General features: G+C 35.9%; 1 protein-coding gene and 1 long non-coding RNA gene across 3 annotated transcripts; one reads left to right on the top strand and one right to left on the bottom strand.

Annotated features, from left to right (window-relative positions):
* Positions 1-14: 14 nt before the first annotated feature.
* Positions 15-2960, bottom strand: LOC126607709 (serine carboxypeptidase-like 45). Its single transcript, XM_050275416.1, has 10 exons — positions 2621-2960; positions 2396-2497; positions 2221-2316; positions 1662-1754; positions 1445-1521; positions 1088-1369; positions 862-986; positions 665-757; positions 461-578; positions 15-360 (listed from the first exon to the last, which is right to left on the bottom strand). The coding sequence occupies exons 1-10, from the start codon at positions 2874-2876 to the stop codon at positions 211-213; spliced, it is 1392 nt and encodes a 463-aa protein (XP_050131373.1). The 5' UTR covers positions 2877-2960; the 3' UTR covers positions 15-210.
* Positions 2961-6450: 3490 nt separating this feature from the next.
* LOC126608468 (uncharacterized) lies at positions 6451-7717 on the top strand. 2 transcript variants are annotated; one of them, XR_007617877.1, is made up of 3 exons: positions 6451-6592; positions 6740-6885; positions 7439-7717. It is a non-coding gene; the product is annotated as an uncharacterized LOC126608468 (long non-coding RNA). The 2 variants fall into 2 exon arrangements; XR_007617876.1 differs by lacking the exon at positions 6740-6885.
* The last annotated feature ends 1461 nt before the right edge of the window (positions 7718-9178 follow it).

Here is a 9178-nt window from a genome sequence, read left to right as displayed (position 1 = left end):
ATGTAAACTTGAAATTTGGCAAAAGCACTTCCTTTCTTTTCATTTTTTTCTCAAATTTTTACAAAATTCTTCTACTTTCCACAGCATGGAAAACCCATGTAAACATGTTACAAATAACAAACAAATGCAACTTTCATACTTAGATGATTAAACCTTCGCAACCAAACTTCTTACAATCTCAACTCGGACTCTAACTAACAGATCAGTAGATCAGAACATTTCTGGTAGAGGCCGGCCCTCCAAAAACGACTTGAACAGCACGAGTGATCTCTCAGGCTGCGAGAATGGCGCTTCGTGTGATGCTCCTCTAATGGTGGCAAAAGAAAGCATATTACCATAAACTTGAGTCCATCCACCAACCTGCAGATGAAAAGATGAAGCATTCAATTTATCACGTTACACATTCGTAACAGAAGCATCTGAAAGTTCTTAAATTCAAGTAATCACAAATATGATTTACCTGCTGCCCTCCAAACCAGACTCTATAAGGCACAGTGGTACTTAATCTTAACTGCTCTGCGAGTCCGTTAACTAACTTTCGACTTCCAGTCAACGGGATAACAGAATCTTGGTCGCCGCTGAATGTTTAAAAATCAAATTTAGTGAACTGCAGTGAAATTTAGGATGAAACAAAATGTTTTGATGCTGTCTAAAGTTCATCTACCTGTAAACCAAGACTGGTATTCCTGCTTTGATGAGATTGCCTATGATTGTGATCGTTGGTATCTCCACATCCAGATGCTGATAATCCAGTATGCTGCCATAACACAGAAGATAATTTCAAAGGCAAAACTTTAAACGTGAATATTACTTTGAGATGCATTCGAATTTTTCAAATGTATGGCTTTGGAAGAGAATTACGTGCTGCAAACTGCCCATTGACGAACTCCAACAAGACGAGCATGAAGCGCCTTCTGCACGTCTGGCCTGTTCAGATAATTAACTATTTCATCCTCTACACATACATCTATTGTGTCAGCAACTTCCTGCAAAACGAACAAGTTCAATTGTTCAGAAAATGGATACGAACTTGGTGAAACCAAACCACATAATTTCATGCTGCAATGGAGCAATAGATGGTATTCACCTGAGGAAGGAGGGCTTTGGATTGGGAGAACACAGATGATATACAAACATCAAGGGTGACGTCATACTTGTCAACAAATTTACTGGTTTCTGTGCTCACTTGGCTCATCACCCTCGCACAAATAGGCGAAAGTGAGCCCCTGTAATATTCACTCACATACCGCGAGTAGTTGCAAACGGAAGTGAACATGTTGTATGTCGAATCAGATATCAACCCATGAGACCAGAAGAACTCAGCTCTTGAATTGAAGTCGGTTGCAAATTCTAGGACTGGATTGCCCAACTGCCATGAGAACAAAACGTTTAGACCAAAATCTAGACGACGAAAAGATGGTAGTTTTCAAAGATTATTACTCACAGCAATTCCTTTCAAATTGAAGTGATATTCCTTCTTGAATTGGAGCATGAGTTCTGCTAGCTGAGGAACATAATGACCTACAGAATAAATAAAATCAGTTCCCTTTTTACGTATTGGGGTGTTTTTTTCTGACGTCGAAAATATTTTCAACATTAGGATCGAGTCAATCAGCATCGAGAAATAAGCAACAGTGAGGAAAAAGATGAAGATAATATACCAGCATAGCTTTCTCCGGTAATATACAGACTTCTATTTCTGTATTGGGGAAACTTTTCTAACCACTTTTGCAAGAACAGAAGATTGTCCCTGGCTGTAGACAACAAGGACAAAATTCAGAAATCACACATAGCCTGTAAAGGTGAGATTTTTGTCAACTCACGACGACAATCACAAAACAGCATCACGCATGGCGTATCTGTAAAGTGAATTTTGGAAATTAAAAAAATAATAAAATTAGTGGAAACCCCATCATGAAATATTCTTTTGAATCTTTGGAGTGACAAGATATGAAAAGATTTCATATGGAACTTTGGAAGAAATAAAAAGAATACTTTCTTCTTTTTTGGGAAAATGAACAAGGGAAGATGATAGCAAGACAAGTTGACTTGAAAGTTAGGTGCAGAAATTTTGTTTCTTTCCTAGCAAGATTTCTGCTTGCTGAGAAAATTTGGAAGATAAAATAAAAATTTAGAGTCCGTAAACTTTTCGTTTTTAGTTTTTATTTTTTGACGGAAAATAGAAAGAAAAAAAAATCAAATTTGAAATAGGTGTCATGCCTGTGATGTGATCGGTTACACCCTCATAGGAAGATGTATCCGTTGAGTAAGAGAACCCCACTCCAATTGGTGTCTCCAAGTACAGCATGTTTGCTTCTGCAAATCAATGAGCATGTCAAGCAATCTGCGACGTTGGATTGTTTTGAAAAACACCATTGATCAGAAAATATCTCACCTGTATTCCAGCTATGTTCATTTCGAACCAAGACTTCTCCTTGGGGCCTAAACGGTCCGTTCTCAGAAAATGCTCCGACTCCAAGGGAAGAACAACCAGGACCTGGAAAAATCACAACCCATAAAAAACCCAGAAGTAAAATCTCATTTATTTAAAAACCCAGATGGTAAAAATTGTGAGAAGTAAAAAGGATGGAAAATTTAGTGGTGGGTAAGAAATGGGGACCTCCATTGAGCCAGAGGACAAGAGGCTTGGAAGCTGGATCTATTTCTGCTTCAGCTAAGTAGTAAAACAGAGCCTTCTGCTTTTTCTCATCAACGGTCACATAACCCGAATACTGCTGGAACCCAACTGGGGGCTGACCCGGCAACCCGGTAATTCTATCGAGCAGAAAAGGAAAAGCTTCTGCTTCAAAGGAGGAAGAAGTTATGCGGAGGAGAAGTAGAGTGAGTACAATGGTTGTCCATGGTAGGGAAATCATGGTTTGAGTGGGAAGAGAGAGCAAAGAGCCTAGAGAGAAGGAAAGGACGAGTGAATGGAGGTCAGCTGAGGCGAAATGGTGGCCAGAGTGGGGCACTATATAAAGATTACAAGAGACGGGATATCTTGTTATTTTGCAATTATATTAGGTTTTTAGCTCAAATGGTCAATGAGATTATTGTAACTTTTTATTCTGATCTTTGACATTGAAAATCGAAAGAGGTGATCTGTGAGTTTGTTTACAGTAAATCATTTTAGTCATTCAGTGAAAAGTTTGTCAAAATCATCGCTAAATGGAGGGGTTGTTTGACAAAAATATCCTTTAAAATATGGTCATTCACATAGCAATTTAACGAGAATATTAATAGATTTTTCACAGAACGATCAAAATGATTTACGGTAGAGAAACTCAGTGGACCACTTCTATCGATTTTCATTGTTAATGACCAAAATGAGAAGTTAAGCCAATCTCAAGGACCATATTGGCTAAAAACCCTTATTATAATTGAACTTTTGTCCGTTCAGAGACTTTGGACCCAAAATAGGAAAATGACTTACATGAAACGGTTCATCACCATGTGACGTCCTTGACCAATAATGCATTGTTGTGTGTAAGTTTTTATCCACATAGCAATGTAGTATTCAATAAGAGATGCTGTATAGCAGTAAACTCATTTCATATAAATTGCTCTCCTTAAACAAAGATGTGTGTGATCATGTGAGGAGAGACCCTTGCTGTGAATTTGTCACTTGGGGTCACAACTCAAAAGAGACATTCTATGGTTCGGCCGGTGCACCACGTCGTCCGTCACCATACTTAAAAAAGAGAGACCCACACATCCGGGTGGGATAAGCATTGGGTGTGTGAGGAGAGCAACTTATATGTCACATGTACATAGTCATGGTGCCATTCAGTGCCAATGATATAAGGACACATACACATTGAAAAAAATAATAATAACTTACCTTATAAAAGGGAATGTGTAAATGATACAATGATAACTGGTTGATATCATAAGTTTTTGTTGGTTAAGCGGGATGGAAATGCTGCTGTCCACGTTGTGGCCTCATATGTTGCCTCACATGGAGGTGTTTTTCGTTAGGATGCTCTGAGTTCTGAGTTTTTATTTGATATTTTAGCGAAATATGTAAACGTTTCTATCCGTATTTAATAAAAGGAGTAATTAGGTTTTCATCCTTATTTTTACTACTCTATTGATTAAAACCTTATTACTTTTCAATTTTTGATCAAGGTCCTTTGTATTAATAATATCATTAATTATTTCAATAATAAAATATTTTTTATTTCTAAATATATTCATTTAATATTAAAAATATTACAATTAGTATATTTATATTTATGGCTAAATTTTTTATCATATATTTTTATTTTTAGTTTGTACCCATTTTTAATTTGCAACCCTTTTTTAATTTGTACCAATTTTCCTTTCAGTTTTAATTTGTACCCATATATTAATTTCTTTTTGTGCCCATATTTTTTAAAGTTTTATTTGTATTGTACCCATATTTTTTTATTTATTTGTACCCATTTTTATTTTTGCTAAATGTACCCATTTTGAAGAATGTATCCATGTTTTGATACAATAATTTTTTGGTTATTTTTTATGAATGTACCCATGTTTACACACACACACACAATAGTATATTTATATTTTAATATTTTTAATCCCACAAATTATGGTTTTTTATTTAAAATCTCATTACTATAAACAACTATAAATTTTAATTTTTAATTTAAAAAATATAGTAACGTACATAGAAATAAATTATCAATTAATTTCAGGGACTTGGATCAAAAATTGAAAACCAACAAGGTTTCAGTCAAAGACTATTCATAACTAGGGACCGCATCCAAAGTCTCCCTTAATAAAATCTACCTTTTGACAAAAAGAAAAAAAAAATGATACAATGATAAGGACACGACCACCACGTAGAAGAACTTAACTATATAGGGGGAATTCAATGTGTGTGGAAGAGTGACGTGGTTCAAATTAACGTTACACTCCAAAATTTCTCCTATTTGCCTAGAGAAAGAATCAAACGGTACGGGTACACTGTAATCATAGCATTATGTGTCAATGATACGTGTAAGCTCCTTTATTATATGATCTCATATGATTAGCATGTGACATAAAAAGATGATTTTTTCATTTCCTAATCTTTTTTTCCTTTCCTCCTCTTCTATTTAAACGATCACGATTAAGTCATGTCAACATCTTATATTAATTTTTTTATAAAAATAATAAGACAAAAAAACATATATGAAAGGAGAGAAGGGAAAGAGATGAAAATCGAAAGGGAGATAATCCTCATCGTTCGTATAAAAGTATTCGTACCGTGCAGGTAACTCTTGTCTGCCTAAGCGTGTCTTTTGGGTAAAACTTGACTGAGTGAGTCAGGAAAATAGGTTGTTACTGTTGCTGAAAATGAAAAGAGAGAGTGTGCTTTAAAGGCACTGGACACTCTATTAATTCACAGATTGTACAGAACTCTACTGTAATTGTCTTTTTTGAGTTAGTCCAACAAGTGCTCCAAAATCTACAACTGAAGCTGCAATTGGATTCACCGTAAATATACTCTGCTCCATATACAACTTAAGAGAAAAAATTGAATTAAATAAATCTTTTTAACAGAAGGGAAAAGTAGCTTGCTATATAAGCATGGCAATGGCGCCACTAAACAGTTGAAGGTGACCACCAACCAGAGTGTAATTATGTCTCCACAGAAACTCACTACAACTTTCTACATCTTCTTTATTTTTTTTATTTTTTTATTTCTAAGAGATAGTAAGGTATTGAATCATGAGTTATGATTTAGGAGGGTCAATGCCAATGGTAAAGACATATCACATTCCAGTCCGCATTTGATAAATTATCTAAAAGCATACATACATGCATAAACGATTGACTGTAATACAACAAACAAATCTTTTAAAATATAAGAGCATTTCCAAGAGATGTAAAACAACCAAAACTCTATTTTAAATAGTCAAATCTAAGAAAAAAAACACATTTCTAAAACTCTATATAAAAAAGTATCTATTATAACAAAATGAACAATCAATCTTAAAATTTACATAGTAACTCTTTATCAACTAAATATTAATAAAAAATAAAAATCAAGGCGGACCATTGAGCAAAGAGAAAAGAAAGAGAGACAAATCTGTTTTAGAAAATGAGTGTGTTTGGTTTGAATTGTTAATAATAAAAATATTCAATGTTTATCAAAATAGAGAGTGATGTTTAAGATAAAAAGTAGCTAAAATAATTTGTTGACACTGTTTACTTGGTGGTTTAACAAAAAATGGATTTGGATCCTCTCCTGAGCAGGAGATCAGGATCCTTGGGATCAAACAACATGGACCGTTGGATTTTAATCCAACGGCTATAATTATTATAACTTTTAGATGGACCCTCTGTTTGTAGCCGTTAGATCAAAATCCAACGATCTATGTTAGTTGATCCCGAGGATCTTGATCTCCTGCTCAGGAGAGGATCCAAATCCTAACAAAAATTTAGAACTTCTCTCTAATCAAATCAACTAAGATTAAACTATTGCGCGTGAGCCCTAGCAAGCACTCAGCCGCAGAAGGCTATAACCTCTTTTTTCCCATGGTTCTGTGTGAAGTAGGACAAAACATATTCCGTCATTCCATGTCTTGTTTGCGGTCTTCTCAGCCCTCGAGCTCAGCTTAAGGTAAGGTCTCAATCTTTGCTCGTGACAACTTGGAAACTGTCCAACTTATTATTCATTTTATTTTTCCGCACAAATTAAATCCTAATTAATCCGCATGCAAAATTTTGTTTTATCGTCGCCAATCAAAATATACTTACCTGTTTGCAGCAGCCAGCATCTCTGTAATATTTAGGTCACTTTTTTTAAGAGAAAAAAAAAAGAGAGAGTAGGGTTTCAATGGAAAGTGCCAGTGCCTGTGCTCGAATTTGGTCGGGAAATGTGCCCAGAAATGGAAGTGAAGCAATGAGCATTCTGTGAGTTTGGAAATCGAAGCAAAGGCTTCACTTGTTTCTTCACCTCTTTTTCTTTCTTTTTTTAATTATTCTTTATTTTAAACTTGATGGTTTTTTTTTCTTTTGGTTATATTTTAGTTGTTTACAGTGGAAAAGCTAGCCAACTTTCTGAATCGATAATATCTATTTTTTGGTTCTTACATTGGCCTAGACACGCATTGTTAGCACCCAAAAATTTTGATTTCATATTTGATTAGGGTTCTGTGTGTAGACAAGTAAATGGCAATGGATTGAGATTTTTTTCATTTCTTATTTAAAACCCTTCAAAGTTTCAATGTACATTCATTCTAATACTTAGAAAAAGTACTTTATAGATGTATACAAGGTTTGTAGTTAGTTTGTGTTAACAATAGATGTATACAGTAACTCTAATCACACTGAGATCGTTCTCAATTATTTTTCCCTTTTTATCAACATATCGATCCCAACTTAAGCCTATTCCGAGGATCTCATCTCCAGCAACCCAATCCTCCCCTTATTGGCCAGATCTTTTACTGATGACTTGTTTTGCCAGATTTGTAGGGGTATTGCCCGAGTTGCAGAGACACAAGGAGCAACGATGCATCAGTCGGAAACGAGAGAGAATGCAAATTTAGTATTATTTTAGAGAACTGTTATTAGCACTCCAAAAATCTCATTATACATTTTTCATAAGTGTAATTTTCTTACTAATTATAGAAAGTTTAGAGTGCAAAATAAGATTTTTGGAGTGCCAATAACAATTATTTTATTTTAAGTTTAACATTATGCTAAATTCGCTCTCCTCCTAGCTAATGTTCATTTTGTTAATTTAGCTAGTGGGATTGCTAGTCTGTTGGACTTCCACTTTTTTCTCTTGGCCTGCTAAAATAGCAAAAAAAAAACCTATTTAACTAACTTGTTGGAGATGCTCTTAGCTTTGGACCAAAATGGGGCGTTTGTTTCACCTCCTTAGGAGGGACTAGATTAGATTGGACTACAGTTCCATGTTTGATAGGTGCTGGGACTAAGTTAAGTGGGACTAAAGGGGACTCGTGTGGACTAAAGGCCTCCTTAAAGGTTCTTAGCGAGGCACTCCCCAAACCACGGGACTTGCTAAGACCTGCTTCTTCCTCCTCCCTGCGAGCCCCTCTGTGAGTTCTGGGCTTCTTCCTCAGCTCCTATGTTTTCACAAACGCCGAGAGCCACCATCATTCCCCCTCGCCAATTCCCCCTTTCCCTCTTCCTCTCTCCTCGCTTTCTTCTCTTTCTGCTCCGCCAAGATCCGAGCTCGACTTGAACTTGACCGCGTTTCAATTCGAACCTCCGAGATCATGCGGTGCAAAATCCATTGCAGGAAGGAGCTGCGATCACGGTTTTGGATATGATGGTTTTAGTGTGAGTCTGCGACTCTGTGTGGGTGTGGAGGAATTGTCGTTGCTTTTGTAGACTTAGAGGTCTCTCAGTCTCATCGGTTAATCTTGTTATTCTTAATTGTTTTTGGCAGTTAATCAGAAAAAAAGAGGAAAGGGAAGGAGAGTGTGGGACTGAGAGAATGAGGAAGAAAAGGATGGAGGCTTCCACAGAGAGAGGGAGAGTATTATTAGAAAAAAGAAGATAGAATTAATTAATATAATATTATTAGATATGAATTAAAAAATATAAAATATTATAGTTTGTTATTATCCTTCTTTTTAGTCCGACACTGCACCAAACGCTTCACTAAGTTAGTCCAGCTTAGTCTAGTCTAAGCCAGTCCAGCTTAGTCCCTGAAGCTAATCCAGTCCGAAATAGTCTGGTGCAACAAACGCTTCCAAAAAGTACTAAGTGGGAGTAGCTTAGCTAGGACTAATAACCCACGTTTGGTAGAGTCCAGAATTAAAATAAATGAGATTAACTCGGATTCGAACTGACTCCACGCCCCTTATCTAATTCTAGTGAAATTTTTAGTTGTAACGGGAACACGGATGATACGTCACGTGTTTTTATGCAAGTGGTGAAAAATTTTAATTTTTAAGTTATTAACATTTTAACATACATAACCTATTATTTATATAGAGACACATAATGTACGATCTCGTGTGACGATCACATTGAAAAATCTCTCCCAATTCTGCGCGGCAGAGAGGGATCAGACGGGATTAGAAGTAGGCACGCGAGTTCTAGGTTTTCGTTCTTTTTGGATCTCGATGGGGCTGCAACTATTTGTTTCCATCATTGGGATGATGATGGGATTAGCATGGGTATGGCAGAAATATATTAGCATTGATTAACTTAATTATTAAGCTTATTAGTT

The sequence above is a fragment of the Malus sylvestris genome, chromosome 16, assembly GCF_916048215.2.
Source record: "Malus sylvestris chromosome 16, drMalSylv7.2, whole genome shotgun sequence".
Taxonomy (NCBI): Eukaryota; Viridiplantae; Streptophyta; class Magnoliopsida; order Rosales; family Rosaceae; genus Malus; species Malus sylvestris.
The sequence above is the reverse complement of the archived record's forward strand: the minus strand, read 5'-3'. Positions and strand labels throughout refer to the sequence as shown.